Source organism: Salvelinus alpinus, chromosome 3 (assembly GCF_045679555.1).
Source record: "Salvelinus alpinus chromosome 3, SLU_Salpinus.1, whole genome shotgun sequence".
Lineage (NCBI taxonomy): Eukaryota > Metazoa > Chordata > Actinopteri > Salmoniformes > Salmonidae > Salvelinus > Salvelinus alpinus.
The window spans coordinates 72,263,011-72,283,448 of record NC_092088.1 but is presented as its reverse complement, the minus strand read 5'-3'; the positions used below and the strand labels follow the sequence as shown (position 1 = coordinate 72,283,448).

Here is a 20,438-nt window from a genome sequence, read left to right as displayed (position 1 = left end):
GGGACAGTCGGCTTTTCACTAGGACCGAGAGTAACAATGGCTGCCTTTCTCTTTTGCGCACAACTCACTCTGAGAGCCCCCACCTATCCACTTACGCAATGTGGTCCATCATGCTCATTCTTCAAAATAAAAGCCTGAAACTATGTCTAAAGGCTGTTGACACCTTAGGGAAGCCATAGAAAAAGGAGTCTGGTTGATATCCCTTTAAATGGGCAATAGGGATGCATAGGAACAGATAGGTTTCAAAAACAGGGGCACTTCCTGATTGGATTTTCCTCAGGTTTTAGCCTGCAATATCAGTTCTGTTTAACTCACAGACAAAATGTTGACAGTTTTGGAAACTTCAGAGTGTTTTCTATCATAATCTGACAATTATATGCATATTCTAGTTTCGGGGGCTGAGAAATAGGCAGTTTCAAATGGGTACGTTTTTTAGCCAAAAACGAAAATACTGCCCCCTAGCCTTTTAACTGTGTTTGTGTTTGTGTGTTCAATTCTTTCTAATGCAGAACCTGAAGAGAAGGATACGGAGAAAGAAAAGGATACGAAGAAAGAGAAAGAGAAAGAGAAAGAGAAGGAGAAAGAGAAGGAGAAGGAGAAGGAGAAAGAGAAGGAGAAAGAGAAGGAGAAAGAGAAGGAGAAAGAGAAGGAGAAGGAGAAGGAGAAGGAGAAAGAGAAGGAGAAAGACAAGGAGAAGGATACGGTGAAAGAGATGGAGATAGACACCAGCGCTAGTGAACGTGAGTATTTGATTTCATGTACATTTAATGTAATTTAATAATGTATACATTTCACTTTACACCTCTGACACAAGAGGTTATACAGGGGAAGAGAAAAGACCTTACACAGGGGAAGAGTAAATAGGTTACACAGGGGAAGAGGAAATTGGTTACACAGGGGAAGAGGAAATTGGTTACACAGGGGAAGAGGAAATTGGTTACACAGGGGAAGAGGAAAGAGCTTATACAGGGAAAGAGGAAAGCGCTAACATCAGGGGAAGAGGAAAGAGGTTACACAGGGGAAGAGGAAAGGGTTACACGGGGAAAGAGGAAAGCGCTAACATCAGGAAAAGAGGAAAGAGCTTACACAGGGGAAGAGGAATGAGCGTACACAGGGGAGGAGGAAAGAGGTTACACAGGGGAAGAGGAAAGAGGTTACACAGGGGAAGAGGAAATAGGTTACACAGGGGAAGAGGAAATTGGTTACACAGGGGAAGAGGAAAGAGCTTACACAGGGGAAGAGGATAGAGCTGACATCAGGGGAAGAGGAAAGAGGTTACACAGGGGAAGAGGAAATAGGTTACACAGGGGAAGAGGAAATAGGTTACACAGGGGAAGAGGAAAGAGCTTACACAGGGGAAGAGGAAAGAGCTGACATCAGGGGAAGAGGAAAGAGCTTACACAGGGGAAGAGGAAATAGGTTACACAGGGGAAGAGGAAAGAGGTTACACAGGGGAAGAGGAAAGAGGTTACACAGGTGAAGAGGAAAGAGCTTACACAATGGAAGAGGAAAGAGATTACACAGGGAAAGAGGAAAGAGGTTACACAGGGGAAGAGGAAAGAGGTTACACAGGGGAAGAGGGAAGAGGTTACACAGGGAAAGAGGAAAGAGGTTACACAGGGGAGAAGGAAAGAGGTTACACAGGGGAAGAGGAAAGATAATGAACTATTCTGTTAGTTCATGATAGTGCAACGGTTGTGGGTGTATGATCAAACTTCCCCAAGTATCTTCTCACTCAGTGGTTAAAAGACCATGTGAAGAGTCAAAGAGTGTCTGACTCCAGTCTGATGCAGAGGCTCTGAGAGTTGCCTACAAGTATATGTTAGTATCCTACATTTACAGAAATGTATAGGCCTATTTGTGGGTGTATGACCATGATCAAACTTCCCCATGTGTCTGCTCAGTCAGTTGGTATAAGACATGTTGGAGGGTCTGAGTGATGATGAGTGGTTGTCTTTTAGTATCCTTCAATATCCTACACTGCCCATAGAATCTCAGAGATAGAAAGCTGTGATTGTAATCTCTTCTCCTCCTCTCTCTCACTCTCTCGCTCTTCCTCTGTGTCTCTCTTTCTCTCTATTTCTCCCTCTCTCTCTCTCTCTCTCTCTCTCTCTCTCTCTCTCTCTCTCTCTCTCTCTCTCTCTCTCTCTCTCTCTCTCTCTCTCTCTCTCTCTCACTCTCTCACTCTTCCTCTGTGTCTCTCTTTCTCTCTATTTCTCCCTATTTCTCCCTCTCCTCTCCTCTCCTCTCCTCTCTCTCTCTCTCTCTCTCTCTCTCTTCACCTCTGTCCTCCTTTCCTGGCTGTCTATTAGAAATAAATGTTAAAGTCGAGAGCTTGGAAGGATCTGACCCAACTGAAACCGACAGCACTCCGTCCAAAGGTAAGTTGGCATCGGAGGCTCTCTCACACACACACACACACACACACACACACACACACACACACACACACACACACACACACACACACACACACACACACACACACACACACACACACACACACACACACACACACACACACACACACACTCTCAACAAACACACACACAGACACACACTCTCTCCCTGGTCATCTTCATTGATCTGGTTTCTTATTCGCAACCACAGCTGTTTAATAAAAATTCATATCAGTCTGAGTACCCTCAGCATTGAGTAGGGATGCCTGGCATCTGTCAGTATTTAGCTTCACCCTCCTTCACTCACTTCCTCTTTCTGTCTATCCCGCTACCTCATTCTGTCTATCCCTCTACCTCTTTCTGTCTTTCACTCTCTACCTCTTTCTGTCTTTCCCTCTACCTCTTTCTGTTTAACCCTCTACCTCATTCTGTCTATCCCTCTACCTCTTTCTGTCTATCCCTCTCTACCTCTTTCTGTCTATCCCCCTCTACCTCTTTCTGTCTATCCCTCTCTACCTCTTTCTGTCTATCACTACCTCTTTCTGTCTATCACTCTACCTCTTTCTGTCTATCCCTCTACCTCTTTCTGTCTATCACTCTCTACCTCTTTCTGTCTATCACTCTACCTCTTTCTGTCTATCCCTCTACCTCTTTCTGTCTATCACTCTACCTCTTTCTGTCTATCCCTCTACCTCTTTCTGTCTATCACTCTACCTCTTTCTGTCTATCCCTCTACCTCTTTCTGTCTATCGCTCTCTACCTCATTCTGTCTATCCCTCTACCTCATTCTGTCTATCCCTCTACCTCATTCTGTTTATCCCTCTACCTCATTCTGCCTATCCCTCTCTACCTCTTTCTGTCTATCCCTCTACCTCAATCTGTCTATCCCTCTACCTCATTCTGTCTATCCCTCTACCTCATTCTGTTTATCCCTCTCTACCTCTTTCTGTCTATCCCTCTACCTCTTTCTGTCTATCACTCTACCTCTTTCTGTCTATCACTCTACCTCTTTCTGTCTATCCCTCTCTACCTCTTTCTGTTTATCACTCTACCTCTTTCTGTTTATCCCTCTACCTCTTTCTGTCTTTCCCTCTCTACCTCTTTCTGTCTATCCCTCTACCTCTTTCTGTCTATCCCTCTCTACCTCTTTCTGTCTATCACTCTACCTCTTTCTGTTTATCCCTCTACCTCTTTCTGTCTATCCCTCTCTACCTCTTTATGTCTATCCCTCTACCTCTTTCTGTCTATCCCTCTCTACCTCTTTCTGTTTATCACTTTACCTCTTTCTGTCTATCCCTCTCTACTGCTTTCTGTCTATCCCTCTCTACCTCTTTCTGTCTATCACTCTACCCCTTTCTGTCTATCCCTCTCTACTGCTTTCTGTCTATCACTCTACCTCTTTCTGTCTATCCCTCTCTACCTATTTCTGTCTATCCCTCTCTAGCTCTTTCTGTCTATCACTCTACCTCTTTCTGTCTATCACTCTACCTCTTACTGTCTATCCCTCTCTACCTCTTTCTGTCTATCGCTCTCTACTGCTTTCTGTCTATCCCTCTCTACCTCTTTCTGTCTATCCCTCTCTACCTCTTTCTGTCTATCACTCTACCTCTTTCTGTCTATCCCTCTCTACTGCTTTCTGTCTATCACTCTACCTCTTTCTGTCTATCCCTCTCTACCTCTTTCTGTCTATCACTCTACCTCTTTCTGTCTATCACTCTCTACCTCTTTCTGTCTATCAATCTACCTCTTTCTGTCTATCACTCTACCTCTTTCTGTCTATCCCTCTCTACCTCTTTCTGTCTATCACTCTACCTCTTTCTGTCTATCACTCTATCTCTTTCTGTCTATCCCTCTCTACTGCTTTCTGTCTATCACTCTACCTCTTTCTGTCTATCCCTCTCTACCTCTTTCTGTCTATCACTCTACCTCTTTCTGTCTATCCCTCTCTACCTCTTTCTGTCTATCCCTCTCTACCTCTTTCTGTCCATCCCTCTCTACCTCTTTCTGTCTATCACTCTACCTCTTTCTGTCTATCACTCTACCTCTTTCTGTCTATCCCTCTACCTCTTTCTGTCTATCACTCTACCTCTTTCTGTCTATCCCTCTCTACCTCTTTCTGTCTATCACTCTACCTTTTTCTGTCTATCCCTCTCTACCTCTTTCTGTCTATCCCTCTACCTCATTCTGTCTATCCCTCTCTACAGCTTTCTGTCTATCCCTCTCTACTGCTTTCTGTCTATCCCTCTCTACCTCTTTCTGTCTATCCCTCTACCTCTTTCTGTCTATCCCTCTCTACCTCTTTCTGTCTATCCCTCTCTACCTCTTTCTGTCTATCACTCTACCCCTTTCTGTCTATCCCTCTCTACTGCTTTCTGTCTATCACTCTACCTCTTTCTGTCTATCCCTCTCTACCTCTTTCTGTCTATCCCTCTCTACGTCTTTCTGTCTATCACTCTACCTCTTTCTGTCTATCACTCTACCTCTTTCTGTCTATCCCTCTCTACCTCTTTCTGTCTATCCCTCTCTACTGCTTTCTGTCTATCCCTCTCTACTGCTTTCTGTCTATCCCTCTACCTCTTTCTGTCTATCCCTCTCTACCTCTTTCTGTCTATCACTCTACCTCTTTCTGTCTATCCCTCTCTACCTCTTTCTGTCTATCCCTCTCTACCTCTTTCTGTCTATCACTCTACCTCTTTCTGTCTATCCCTCTCTACCTCTTTCTGTCTATCACTCTACCTCTTTCTGTCTATCACTCTACCTCTTTCTGTCTATCCCTCTCTACCTCTTTCTGTCTATCCCTCTCTACGTCTTTCTGTCTATCACTCTACCTCTTTCTGTCTATCACTCTCTCTCTTTCTGTCTATCACTCTACCTCTTTCTGTCTATCACTGTACCTCTTTCTGTCTATCCCTCTCTACCTCTTTCTGTCTATCACTCTACCTCTTTCTGTCTATCCCTCTCTACGGCTTTCTGTCTATCACTCTACCTCTTTCTGTCTATCCATCTACCTCATTCTGTCTATCCCTCTCTACTGCTTTCTGTCTATCCCTCTCTACTGCTTTCTGTCTATCCCTCTCTACCTCTTTCTGTCTATCCCTCTACCTCTTTCTGTCTATCCCTCTCTACCTCTTTCTGTCTATCACTCTACCTCTTTCTGTCTATCCCTCTCTACCTCTTTCTGTCTATCACTCTACCTCTTTCTGTCTATCACTCTACCTCTTTCTGTCTATCCCTCTCTACCTCTTTCTGTCTATCCCTCTCGACCTCTTTCTGTCTATCACTCTACCTCTTTCTGTCTATCCCTCTCTACTGCTTTCTGTCTATCACTCTACCTCTTTCATTCTATCCCTCTACCTCTTTCTGTCTATCACTCTACCTCTTTCTGTCTATCCCTCTCTACCTCTTTCTGTCTATCACTCTACCTCTTTCTGTCTATCCCTCTCTACCTCTTTCTGTCTATCCCTCTCTACTGCTTTCTGTCTATCCCTCTCTACCTCTTTCTGTCTATCCCTCTCTACCTCTTTCTGTCTATCACTCTACCTCTTTCTGTCTATCCCTCTCTACTGCTTTCTGTCTATCACTCTACCTATTTCTGTCTATCCCTCTCTACCTCTTTCTGTCTATCACTCTACCTCTTTCTGTCTATCCCTCTCTACCTCTTTCTGTCTATCCCTCTCTACCTCTTTCTGTCTATCACTCTACCTCTTTCTGTCTATCACTCTCTACCTCTTTCTGTTTATCACTCTACCTCTTTCTGTCTATCACTCTACCTCTTTCTGTCTATCCCTCTCTACCTCTTTCTGTCTATCACTCTACCTCATTCTGTCTATCACTCTACCTCTTTCTGCCTATCCCTCTCTACTGCTTTCTGTCTATCACTCTACCTCTTTCTGTCTATCCCTCTCTACCTCTTTCTGTCTATCACTCTACCTCTTTTTGTCTATCCCTCTCTACCTCTTTCTGTCCATCCCTCTCTACCTATTTCTGTCTATCACTCTACCTCTTTCTGTCTATCACTCTACCTCTTTCTGTCTATCCCTCTACCTCTTTCTGTCTATCATTCTACCTCTTTCTGTCTATCCCTCTCTACCTCTTTCTGTCTATCCCTCTACCTCTTTCTGTCTATCCCTCTCTACTGCTTTCTGTCTATCACTCTACCTCTTTCTGTCTATCCCTCTCTACCTCTTTCTGTCTATCCCTCTCTACGTCTTTCTGTCTATCACTCTACCTCTTTCTGTCTATCACTCTACCTCTTTCTGTCTATCCCTCTCTACCTCTTTCTGTCTATCCCTCTCTACTGCTTTCTGTCTATCCCTCTCTACTGCTTTCTGTCTATCACTCTACCTCTTTCTGTCTATCCCTCTCTACCTCTTTCTGTCTATCACTCTACCTCTTTCTGTCTATCCCTCTCTACCTCTTTCTGTCTATCCCTCTCTACCTCTTTCTGTCTATCACTCTACCTCTTTCTGTCTATCACTCTCTCTCTTTCTGTCTATCACTCTACCTCTTTCTGTCTATCACTCTACCTCTTTCTGTCTATCCCTCTCTACCTCTTTCTGTCTATCACTCTACCTCTTTCTGTCTATCACTCTACCTCTTTCTGTCTATCCCTCTCTACTGCTTTCTGTCTATCACTCTACCTCTTTCTGTCTATCCATCTACCTCATTCTGTCTATCCCTCTCTACTGCTTTCTGTCTATCCCTCTCTACTGCTTTCTGTCTATCCCTCTCTACCTCTTTCTGTCTATCCCTCTACCTCTTTCTGTCTATCCCTCTCTACCTCTTTCTGTCTATCACTCTACCTCTTTCTGTCTATCCCTCTCTACCTCTTTCTGTCTATCACTCTACCTCTTTCTGTCTATCACTCTACCTCTTTCTGTCTATCCCTCTCTACCTCTTTCTGTCTATCCCTCTCGACCTCTTTCTGTCTATCACTCTACCTCTTTCTGTCTATCCCGCTCTACTGCTTTCTGTCTATCACTCTACCTCTTTCATTCTATCCCTCTACCTCTTTCTGTCTATCACTCTACCTCTTTCTGTCTATCCCTCTCTACCTCTTTCTGTCTATCACTCTACTTCTTTCTGTCTATCCCTCTCTACCTCTTTCTGTCTATCCCTCTCTACTGCTTTCTGTCTATCCCTCTCTACCTCTTTCTGTCTATCCCTCTCTACCTCTTTCTGTCTATCACTCTACCTCTTTCTGTCTATCCCTCTCTACTGCTTTCTGTCTATCACTCGACCTCTTTCTGTCTATCCCTCTCTACCTCTTTCTGTCTATCACTCTACCTCTTTCTGTCTATCCCTCTCTACCTCTTTCTGTCTATCACTCTACCTCTTTCTGTCTATCACTCTCTACCTCTTTCTGTTTATCACTCTACCTCTTTCTGTCTATCACTCTACCTCTTTCTGTCTATCCCTCTCTACCTCTTTCTGTCTATCACTCTACCTCTTTCTGTCTATCACTCTACCTCTTTCTGCCTATCCCTCTCTACTGCTTTCTGTCTATCACTCTACCTCTTTCTGTCTATCCCTCTCTACCTCTTTCTGTCTATCACTCTACCTCTTTTTGTCTATCCCTCTCTACCTCTTTCTGTCCATCCCTCTCTACCTATTTCTGTCTATCACTCTACCTCTTTCTGTCTATCACTCTACCTCTTTCTGTCTATCCCTCTACCTCTTTCTGTCTATCATTCTACCTCTTTCTGTCTATCCCTCTCTACCTCTTTCTGTCTATCACTCTACCTCTTTCTGTCTATCCCTCTCTACCTCTTTCTGTCTATCCTTCTACCTCATTCTGTCTATCCCTCTCTACTGCTTTCTGTCTATCCCTCTCTACTGCTTTCTGTCTATCCCTCTCTACCTCTTTCTGTCTATCCCTCTACCTCTTTCTGTCTATCCCTCTACCTCTTTCTGTCTATCCCTCTCTACCTCTTTCTGTCTATCACTCTACCTCTTTCTGTCTATCCCTCTCTACCTCTTTCTGTCTATCACTCTACCTCTTTCTGTTTATCACTCTACCTCTTTCTGTCTATCACTCTACCTCTTTCTGTCTATCCCTCTCTTCTGCTTTCTGTCTATCCCTCTCTACCTCTTTCTGTCTATCCCTCTCTACCTCTTTCTGTCTATCACTCTACCTCTTTCTGTCTATCCCTCTCTACTGCTTTCTGTCTATCACTCTACCTCTTTCTGTCTATCCCTCTCTACCTCTTTCTGTCTATCACTCTACCTCTTTCTGTCTATCCCTCTCTACCTCTTTCTGTCTATCCCTCTCTACCTCTTTTTGTCTATCACTCTACCTCTTTCTGTCTATCCCTCTCTACCTCTTTCTGTCTATCCCTCTACCTCATTCTGTCTAACCCTCTCTACTGCTTTCTGTCTATCCCTCTCTACTGCTTTCTGTCTATCCCTCTCTACCTCTTTCTGTCTATCACTCTACCTCTTTCTGTCTATCCCTCTCTACTGCTTTCTGTCTATCACTCTACCTCTTTCTGTCTATCCCTCTCTACCTCTTTCTGTCTATCACTCTACCTCTTTCTGTCTATCCCTCTCTACCTCTTTCTGTCTATCCCTCTCTACCTCTTTTTGTCTATCACTCTACCTCTTTCTGTCTATCCCTCTCTACCTCTTTCTGTCTATCCCTCTACCTCATTCTGTCTATCCCTCTCTACTGCTTTCTGTCTATCCCTCTCTACCTCTTTCTGTCTATCCCTCTACCCTTTTCTGTCTATCCCTCTCTACCTCTTTCTGTCTATCACTCTACCTCTTACTGTCTATCCCTCTCTACCTCTTTCTGTCTATCATTCTACCTCTTTCTGTCTATCACTCTACCTCTTTCTGTCTATCACTCTCTCTCTTTCTGTCTATCACTCTACCTCTTTCTGTCTATCACTCTACCTCTTTCTGTCTATCCCTCTCTACCTCTTTCTGTCTATCACTCTACCTCTTTCTGTCTATCCCTCTCTACTGCTTTCTGTCTATCACTCTACCTCTTTCTGTCTATCCATCTACCTCATTCTGTCTATCCCTCTCTACTGCTTTCTGTCTATCCCTCTCTACTGCTTTCTGTCTATCCCTCTCTACCTCTTTCTGTCTATCACTCTACCTCTTACTGTCTATCCCTCTCTACCTCTTTCTGTCTATCACTCTACCTCTTTATGTCTATCACTCTACCTCTTTCTGTCTATCCCTCTCTACCTCTTTCTGTCTATCCCTCTCGACCTCTTTCTGTCTATCACTCTACCTCTTTCATTCTATCCCTCTACCTCTTTCTGTCTATCACTCTACCTCTTTCTGTCTATCCCTCTCTACCTCTTTCTGTCTTTCACTCTACCTCTTTCTGTCTATCCCTCTCTACCTCTTTCTGTCTATCCCTCTCTACTGCTTTCTGTCTATCCCTCTCTACCTCTTTCTGTCTATCCCTCTCTACCTTTTTCTGTCTATCACTCTACCTCTTTCTGTCTATCCCTCTCTACTGCTTTCTGTCTATCACTCTACCTCTTTCTGTCTATCCCTCTCTACCTCTTTCTGTCTATCACTCTACCTCTTTCTGTCTATCCCTCTCTACCTCTTTCTGTCTATCCCTCTCTACCTCTTTCTGTCTATCACTCTACCTCTTTCTGTCTATCAATCTCTACCTCTTTCTGTTTATCACTCTACCTCTTTCTGTCTATCACTCTACCTCTTTCTGTCTATCCCTCTCTACCTCTTTCTGTCTATCACTCTACCTCTTTCTGTCTATCACTCTACCTCTTTCTGCCTATCCCTCTCTACTGCTTTCTGTCTATCACTCTACCTCTTTCTGTCTATCCCTCTCTACCTCTTTCTGTCTATCACTCTACCTCTTTTTGTCTATCCCTCTCTACCTCTTTCTGTCCATCCCTCTCTACCTATTTCTGTCTATCACTCTACCTCTTTCTGTCTATCACTCTACCTCTTTCTGTCTATCCCTCTAACTCTTTCTGTCTATCATTCTACCTCTTTCTGTCTATCCCTCTCTACCTCTTTCTGTCTATCCCTCTACCTCTTTCTGTCTATCCCTCTCTACTGCTTTCTGTCTATCACTCTACCTCTTTCTGTCTATCCCTCTCTACCTCTTTCTGTCTATCCCTCTCTACGTCTTTCTGTCTATCACTCTACCTCTTTCTGTCTATCACTCTACCTCTTTCTGTCTATCCCTCTCTACCTCTTTCTGTCTATCCCTCTCTACTACTTTCTGTCTATCCCTCTCTACTGCTTTCTGTCTATCACTCTACCTCTTTCTGTCTATCCCTCTCTACCTCTTTCTGTCTATCACTCTACCTCTTTCTGTCTATCCCTCTCTACCTCTTTCTGTCTATCCCTCTCTACCTCTTTCTGTCTATCACTCTACCTCTTTCTGTCTATCACTCTCTCTCTTTCTGTCTATCACTCTACCTCTTTCTGTCTATCACTCTACCTCTTTCTGTCTATCCCTCTCTACCTCTTTCTGTCTATCACTCTACCTCTTTCTGTCTATCACTCTACCTCTTTCTGTCTATCCCTCTCTACTGCTTTCTGTCTATCACTCTACCTCTTTCTGTCTATCCATCTACCTCATTCTGTCTATCCCTCTCTACTGCTTTCTGTCTATCCCTCTCTACTGCTTTCTGTCTATCCCTCTCTACCTCTTTCTGTCTATCCCTCTACCTCTTTCTGTCTATCCCTCTCTACCTCTTTCTGTCTATCACTCTACCTCTTTCTGTCTATCCCTCTCTACCTCTTTCTGTCTATCACTCTACCTCTTTCTGTCTATCACTCTACCTCTTTCTGTCTATCCCTCTCTACCTCTTTCTGTCTATCCCTCTCGACCTCTTTCTGTCTATCACTCTACCTCTTTCTGTCTATCCCTCTCTACTGCTTTCTGTCTATCACTCTACCTCTTTCATTCTATCCCTCTACCTCTTTCTGTCTATCACTCTACCTCTTTCTGTCTATCCCTCTCTACCTCTTTCTGTCTATCACTCTACTTCTTTCTGTCTATCCCTCTCTACCTCTTTCTGTCTATCCCTCTCTACTGCTTTCTGTCTATCCCTCTCTACCTCTTTCTGTCTATCCCTCTCTACCTCTTTCTGTCTATCACTCTACCTCTTTCTGTCTATCCCTCTCTACTGCTTTCTGTCTATCACTCGACCTCTTTCTGTCTATCCCTCTCTACCTCTTTCTGTCTATCACTCTACCTCTTTCTGTCTATCCCTCTCTACCTCTTTCTGTCTATCCCTCTCTACCTCTTTCTGTCTATCACTCTACCTCTTTCTGTCTATCACTCTCTACCTCTTTCTGTTTATCACTCTACCTCTTTCTGTCTATCACTCTACCTCTTTCTGTCTATCCCTCTCTACCTCTTTCTGTCTATCACTCTACCTCTTTCTGTCTATCACTCTACCTCTTTCTGCCTATCCCTCTCTACTGCTTTCTGTCTATCACTCTACCTCTTTCTGTCTATCCCTCTCTACCTCTTTCTGTCTATCACTCTACCTCTTTTTGTCTATCCCTCTCTACCTCTTTCTGTCCATCCCTCTCTACCTATTTCTGTCTATCACTCTACCTCTTTCTGTCTATCACTCTACCTCTTTCTGTCTATCCCTCTACCTCTTTCTGTCTATCATTCTACCTCTTTCTGTCTATCCCTCTCTACCTCTTTCTGTCTATCCTTCTACCTCATTCTGTCTATCCCTCTCTACTGCTTTCTGTCTATCCCTCTCTACTGCTTTCTGTCTATCCCTCTCTACCTCTTTCTGTCTATCCCTCTACCTCTTTCTGTCTATCCCTCTACCTCTTTCTGTCTATCCCTCTCTACCTCTTTCTGTCTATCACTCTACCTCTTTCTGTCTATCCCTCTCTACCTCTTTCTGTCTATCACTCTACCTCTTTCTGTTTATCACTCTACCTCTTTCTGTCTATCCCCCTCTACTGCTTTCTGTCTATCCCTCTCTACCTCTTTCTGTCTATCACTCTACCCCTTTCTGTCTATCCCTCTCTACCTCTTTCTGTCTATCACTCTACCTCTTTCTGTCTATCCCTCTCTACCTCTTTCTGTCTATCACTCTACCTCTTTCTGTTTATCACTCTACCTCTTTCTGTCTATCCCCCTCTACTGCTTTCTGTCTATCACTCTACCTCTTTCTGTCTATCCCTCTCGACCTCTTTCTGTCTATCCCTCTCTACGTCTTTCTGTCTATCACTCTACCTCTTTCTGTCTATCACTCTACCTCTTTCTGTCTATCCCTCTCTACCTCTTTCTGTCTATCCCTCTCTTCTGCTTTCTGTCTATCCCTCTCTACCTCTTTCTGTCTATCCCTCTCTACCTCTTTCTGTCTATCACTCTACCTCTTTCTGTCTATCCCTCTCTACTGCTTTCTGTTTATCACTCTACCTCTTTCTGTCTATCCCTCTCTACCTCTTTCTGTCTATCACTCTACCTCTTTCTGTCTATCCCTCTCTACCTCTTTCTGTCTATCCCTCTCTACCTCTTTTTGTCTATCACTCTACCTCTTTCTGTCTATCCCTCTCTACCTCTTTCTGTCTATCCCTCTACCTCATTCTGTCTATCCCTCTCTACTGCTTTCTGTCTATCCCTCTCGACTGCTTTCTGTCTATCCCTCTCTACCTCTTTCTGTCTATCCCTCTACCTCTTTCTGTCTATCCCTCTCTACCTCTTTTTGTCTATCACTCTACCTCTTTCTGTCTATCCCTCTCTACCTCTTTCTGTCTATCCCTCTACCTCATTCTGTCTATCCCTCTCTACTGCTTTCTGTCTATCCCTCTCTACCTCTTTCTGTCTATCCCTCTACCCTTTTCTGTCTATCCCTCTCTACCTCTTTCTGTCTATCACTCTACCTCTTACTGTCTATCCCTCTCTACCTCTTTCTGTCTATCATTCTACCTCTTTCTGTCTATCACTCTACCTCTTTCTGTCTATCCCTCTCTACCTCTTTCTGTCTATCCCTCTCGACCTCTTTCTGTCTATCACTCTACCTCTTTCTGTCTATCCCTCTCTACTGCTTTCTGTCTATCACTATACCTCTTTCATTCTATCCCTCTACCTCTTTCTGTCTATCACTCTACCTCTTTCTGTCTATCCCTCTCTACCTCTTTCTGTCTATCACTCTACCTCTTTCTGTCTATCCCTCTCTACCTCTTTCTGTCTATCACTCTACCTCTTTCTGTCTATCCTTCTCTACCTCTTTCTGTCTATCACTCTACCTCTTTCTGTCTATCCCTCTACCTCTTTCTGTCTATCACTCTACCTCTTTCTGTCTATCACTCTACCTCTTTCTGCCTATCCCTCTCTACTGCTTTCTGTCTATCACTCTACCTCTTTCTGTCTATCCCTCTCTACCTCTTTCTGTCTATCACTCTACCTCTTTTTGTCTATCCCTCTCTACCTCTTTCTGTCCATCCCTCTCTACCTATTTCTGTCTATCACTCTACCTCTTTCTGTCTATCACTCTACCTCTTTCTGTCTATCCCTCTACCTCTTTCTGTCTATCATTCTACCTCTTTCTGTCTATCCCTCTCTACCTCTTTCTGTCTATCCTTCTACCTCATTCTGTCTATCCCTCTCTACTGCTTTCTGTCTATCCCTCTCTACTGCTTTCTGTCTATCCCTCTCTACCTCTTTCTGTCTATCCCTCTACCTCTTTCTGTCTATCCCTCTACCTCTTTCTGTCTATCCCTCTCTACCTCTTTCTGTCTATCACTCTACCTCTTTCTGTCTATCCCTCTCTACCTCTTTCTGTCTATCACTCTACCTCTTTCTGTTTATCACTCTACCTCTTTCTGTCTATCCCCCTCTACTGCTTTCTGTCTATCCCTCTCTACCTCTTTCTGTCTATCACTCTACCCCTTTCTGTCTATCCCTCTCTACCTCTTTCTGTCTATCACTCTACCTCTTTCTGTCTATCCCTCTCTACCTCTTTCTGTCTATCACTCTACCTCTTTCTGTTTATCACTCTACCTCTTTCTGTCTATCCCCCTCTACTGCTTTCTGTCTATCACTCTACCTCTTTCTGTCTATCCCTCTCGACCTCTTTCTGTCTATCCCTCTCTACGTCTTTCTGTCTATCACTCTACCTCTTTCTGTCTATCACTCTACCTCTTTCTGTCTATCCCTCTCTACCTCTTTCTGTCTATCCCTCTCTTCTGCTTTCTGTCTATCCCTCTCTACCTCTTTCTGTCTATCCCTCTCTACCTCTTTCTGTCTATCACTCTACCTCTTTCTGTCTATCCCTCTCTACTGCTTTCTGTTTATCACTCTACCTCTTTCTGTCCAGCCCTCTCTACCTCTTTCTGTCTATCACTCTACCTCTTTCTGTCTATCCCTCTCTACCTCTTTCTGTCTATCCCTCTCTACCTCTTTTTGTCTATCACTCTACCTCTTTCTGTCTATCCCTCTCTACCTCTTTCTGTCTATCCCTCTACCTCATTCTGTCTATCCCTCTCTACTGCTTTCTGTCTATCCCTCTCGACTGCTTTCTGTCTATCCCTCTCTACCTCTTTTTGTCTATCACTCTACCTCTTTCTGTCTATCCCTCTCTACCTCTTTCTGTCTATCCCTCTACCTCATTCTGTCTATCCCTCTCTACTGCTTTCTGTCTATCCCTCTCTACCTCTTTCTGTCTATCCCTCTACCCTTTTCTGTCTATCCCTCTCTACCTCTTTCTGTCTATCACTCTACCTCTTACTGTCTATCCCTCTCTACCTCTTTCTGTCTATCATTCTACCTCTTTCTGTCTATCACTCTACCTCTTTCTGTCTATCCCTCTCTACCTCTTTCTGTCTATCCCTCTCGACCTCTTTCTGTCTATCACTCTACCTCTTTCTGTCTATCCCTCTCTACTGCTTTCTGTCTATCACTATACCTCTTTCATTCTATCCCTCTACCTCTTTCTGTCTATCACTCTACCTCTTTCTGTCTATCCCTCTCTACCTCTTTCTGTCTATCACTCTACCTCTTTCTGTCTATCCCTCTCTACCTCTTTCTGTCTATCACTCTACCTCTTTCTGTCTATCCTTCTCTACCTCTTTCTGTCTATCACTCTACCTCTTTCTGTCTATCCCTCTACCTCTTTCTGTCTATCACTCTACCTCTTTCTGTCTTTCTCCATCTTTCTCCATCTTGCTCTCTTCTCTCCTCTCTCTTTCTCTCTTTCTACCTGTTTACTCAGGCCAACTGTGCATTTCTAAATCGTCTCATGTCCTCTCTTCTCTCCTCTCCCATACTCCCCTCTTCCCCTCTCCCAGTAGTGACCCTGATATTTTGGTAAATACTGTATGTGAAAGCGAGCCTTAGGAGATTGACTGTGATGAATTACCTACACACTCAACTATCACACAGTTTAATAAATCACATTTGGGTTGTATATTAACTTAACTCGGAAGCGACATTAACTGCTGGGGCAATAATAATGCTGATAAATCATGACTGTGTCCAAAATGGTACCTTATTCCCTATTTAGTGCACTGTGTAGGGAATATAATGCCATTTGGGACACAGATACTGATAAATCATATTTGATAAAATACAATACTGCTGCCATGTTGCCATATCCAGGTCTCCATTGAGGGCCCAATGTAATGTTTCTGCATGTCATTTGACATTAAGCCAGTAACCGAAAGACTGCTGGTTTGAATAACCGAGCCGACAAGGTGAAAACCCTTAACCCTAATTTGCTCCAGGGGCGCTGTCCTACTATGGCTGGCCCTGTAAAACAACACATTTCATTGCACCCATCCGGTGTATGTGACATCCGGTGTACGGGCCCTGGTCATTAGTAATGCCCTATGTATGGAATAAGGTGCCTTTTGGGACGCAGCCGCAGTGCACAGCAAAATAAATCAACATAGTGCCAAATAATTTTGGGGGGACTTGTAACTATAGCAGATCACTTTTTGGTGTTGTATGGATCCTTTTTTTGAAGGTTCTATAAAGAACCATGCTCATAAGGTTCAATATGGAACCTTTATGGTGCTATAAAGAAAAATGTCCTAAGGTCCTATAAAGAACCATTAAAAAAAGGTTCTATACAGCACCAAAAAAGGGTTCCGCTATGGTTACAACCCTTTTTGGGGCGATACAGAACCCTTTTTTATGGTTCTTTATGGAACCTTTTTGTAAAATGGTTCTATAAAGAACTTTCTTCAATCTCAAAGGTTCTTTGTAGATTGTTTTGAAGAACCTTATAGTTTTTTAAATTCTAGTCAGCCAAATTATATAGTTAAAATTCCATAGGTGTTATTATTGTCATAATTGAAAAGTTTAATCAGGTGTGCTCTTTTAGCATGTAAAATGACACCCTTAAAGCCAAGTTATGCTTGATCCGAAAATGTGGTCGGATGTTTCAATGGAGGGTGTGACGCACATGCGGAGCCTCCGGAGGCATGCAGAGGACAAATCGAGCTCCGTACCGCATCGCTGTGCGCCTCCCAAATGTTGTAACAATGCGGAGGGCTCCGTATAGTTCCGCATTGACATAATTGGTTGACGGTAGGTGGGCGGGAGGTCCTATATAAACACAAAAAATATCAGCCAACAGAGCACATGGGCATGTCTGTCTGTCTGTCTGTCTGTCTGTCTGTCTGTCTGTCTGTCTGTCTGTCTGTCTGTCTGTCTGTCTGTCTGTCTGTCTGTCTGTCTGTCTGTCTGTCTGTCTGTCTGTCTGCCTGCCTGCCTGCCTGCCTGCCTGCCTGCCTGCCTGCCTGCCTGCCTGCCTGCCTGCCTGTCTTCTCTGTCTGTCTGTCTGTGTGTGTGCCTGCCTATCTGACAGCCTGCCTTCCTATGTCTGTCTGCCTTACCTAACCCTCTCCTGCAGCCTTTCCTCACCCTCTCCTGCAGCCTTTCCTCACCCTCTCCTGCAGCCCTACCTCACCCTCTCCTGCAGCCTTACCTCTCCCTCTCCTGCAGCCTTTCCTCACCCTCTCCTGCAGCCTTACCTTACCCTCTCCTGCAGCCTTACCTCACCCTCTCCTGCAGCCTTTCCTCACCCTCTCCTGCAGCCTTACCTTACCCTCTCCTGCAGCCTTTCCTCACCCTCTCCTGCAGCCTTTCCTCACCCTCTCCTGCAGCCTTACCTCACCCTCTCCTGCAGCCTTACCTTACCCTCTCCTGCAGCCTTACCTTACCCTCTCCTGCAGCCTTACCTCACCCTCTCCTGCAGCCTTACCTCACCCTCTCCTGCAGCCTTACCTCACTCTCTCCTGCAGCCTTTCCTCACCCTCTCCTGCAGCCTTACCTCACCCTCTCCTGCAGCCTTTCCTCACCCTCTCCTGCAGCCTTTCCTCACCCTCTCCTGCAGCCTTTCCTCACCCTCTCCTGCAGCCTTACCTTACCCTCTCCTGCAGCCTTACCTCACCCTCTCCTGCAGCCTTTCCTCACCCTCTCCTGCAGCCCTACCTCACCCTCTCCTGCAGCCTTACCTCTCCCTCTCCTGCAGCCTTTCCTCACCCTCTCCTGCAGCCTTACCTTACCCTCTCCTGCAGCCTTACCGCACCCTCTCCTGCAGCCTTTCCTCACCCTCTCCTGCAGCCTTACCTCACCCTCTCCTGCAGCCTTTCCTCACCCTCTCCTGCAGCCTTTCCTCACCCTCTCCTGCAGCCTTACCTCACCCTCTCCTGCAGCCTTACCTTACCCTCTCCTGCAGCCTTACCTTACCCTCTCCTGCAGCCTTTCCTCACCCTCTCCTGCAGCCTTACCTCACCCTCTCCTGCAGCCTTACCTCACTCTCTCCTGCAGCCTTTCCTCACCCTCTCCTGCAGCCTTACCTCACCCTCTCCTGCAGCCTTTCCTCACCCTCTCCTGCAGCCTTTCCTCACCCTCTCCTGCAGCCTTTCCTCACCCTCTCCTGCAGCCTTACCTTACCCTCTCCTGCAGCCTTACCTCACCCTCTCCTGCAGCCTTTCCTCACCCTCTCCTGCAGCCTTACCTTACCCTCTCCTGCAGCCTTTCCTCACCCTCTCCTGCAGCCTTACCTCACCCTCTCCTGCAGCCTTACCTCACCCTCTCCTGCAGCCTTTCCTCACCCTCTCCTGCAGCCTTACCTTACCCTCTCCTGCAGCCTTACCTCACTCTCTCCTTTAGCCTTACCTTACCCTCTCCTGCAGCCTTTCCTCACCCTCTCCTGCAGCCTTTCCTCACCCTCTCCTGCAGCCTTACCACACCCTCTCCTGCAGTCTTACCTCACCCTCTCCTATCTCCCCTCCAAATCCCATAGATAATGCCCAACTCAAACACACACAAGAAGTTATTGTCTCACTATGCAAGATACTGTTCGTCCCAAATGGCACTCTTTGCCCTATATCCCTCAAAATAAAATCTAGACCTTTTTTCTCTTCATTGTTCCCCTCTAATCAGGGACTCATTTAGACCTGGGATACCATGTTTGTGCAATTTATTATCAGGTAGAACAGAAAACCAGCAGCAGTCCGGACTATGTAGGGTAAGAGTTGAATACCCCTGCCCTATATAGTGCACTACTTTTCACCAGGGCCCATATAAATAGTGTGCTAGGGAACTCACAATAGAGGGGTAGTTTGACACAACATCATGGGGTAGATGAGGAGCACTTCAACTTCCTGGATCTCCACCAATCATGGTCCACCGTGTGAATAAGGTCTATTGTGTTGCCTGTGATTGGTTCAATCCCTGTTGTGTTTCTGGAAAGGTTGCTCTACTTTTGCACCCTCGTGTCATCAACTTCTTCTTATTACTATTTTCTTCCTGTTTTCTTCTGTCCATCCAGATCCTGTAGATAAGAAGGAATGAACAGCAGGAGGAGGGACAATCAACCAGCCAACTGTGAAGAAAGAAAGGGCCACCACATCAGTACCTGTGCCCGTATGCCCTCTTAAACCGGGGGACCGGAGGCACAAGAACGAGTCATTCACCATGACATAACTCATTCCCCTATTTTACATTACTTTTTAATTACTTTTTGAATCTTTATTATAATGAAATGATGTCATCTGTCATCAATGAAATCCATCATCAATCAATCTTTATTACAGAATCGGTCATTCATTAAATGATTCATCGATCAAATTTGAATATGGATGTAAAAAAAGAAACATGATAGAGGACTGTAACATCAAACTGATGCGATACCTGGCAGTCTGTTAGATCTAACTACTACTACTACTACTACTACTACTCCTACTGCTCCTGCTACTACTACTACAACTCCCACTACCACTCCTGCTACTACTCCTATTCCTACTACTACTACTCCTACTCCTGCTACCACTCCTATTCCTGCTCCTGCTACTACTACTACTACTACTCCTGCTACTACTCCTATTCCTACTACTACTACTACTGCTCCTGCTACTACTACTACTCCTATTCCTGCTCCTGCTACTACTACTACAAATCCTACTACCACTCCTGCTACTACTCCTATTCCTACTACTACTACTCCTACTCCTGCTACCACTCCTATTCCTGCTCCTGCTACTACTACTACTACTACTCCTGCTACCACTCCTATTCCTGCTCCTGCTACTACTACTACTACTACTACTACTACCACTCATATTCCTGCTACTACTACTACTACTACTACAGTACTACTACTACTACTACTACCGCTCCTATTCCTGCTACTACTACTACTACAGTACTAGTACTACTACTCCTGCTACCACTCCTATTCCTGCTACTACTACTACTACTACAGTACTACTACTACTACTACTACTACTACTACAGTACTACTTCTACTACTACTACTCCTGTTACCACTCATATTCCTGCTACTACTACTATACTACTACTACTACTACTACTACTACTCCTGCTACCACTCCTATTCCTGCTACTACTACTACTACTACTACTACAGTACTACTACTACTACTACAGTACTACTACTACTACTACTACTACAGTACTACTACTACAGTACTACTAGCCATTCCCATATTAGCCATATAGTGCCAGAGGAATAAACCTTCTGTTGGAAAGTCTAATGTTCCATTCTAGAGGCATATATTGAGAATATTAATAATATCCTAAATATAATATCTCTG

At 44.6% G+C, this 20,438-nt stretch overlaps 1 protein-coding gene across 2 annotated transcripts in view; it reads left to right on the top strand.

Annotated features, from left to right (window-relative positions):
- macrod2 (mono-ADP ribosylhydrolase 2) overlaps nt 1-19,324 on the top strand; it is a 1,184,313-nt gene extending 1,164,989 nt beyond the window's left edge. For both annotated transcript variants that reach the window (XM_071393968.1, XM_071393967.1), the window contains 3 exons: nt 510-740; nt 2,313-2,381; nt 19,154-19,324. In XM_071393968.1, coding sequence (XP_071250069.1) covers nt 510-740; nt 2,313-2,381; nt 19,154-19,176 — 323 coding nt within the window. In that variant the 3' untranslated portion in view covers nt 19,177-19,324. The remainder of the gene's footprint in view (nt 1-509; nt 741-2,312; nt 2,382-19,153) is intronic.
- The last annotated feature ends 1,114 nt before the right edge of the window (nt 19,325-20,438 follow it).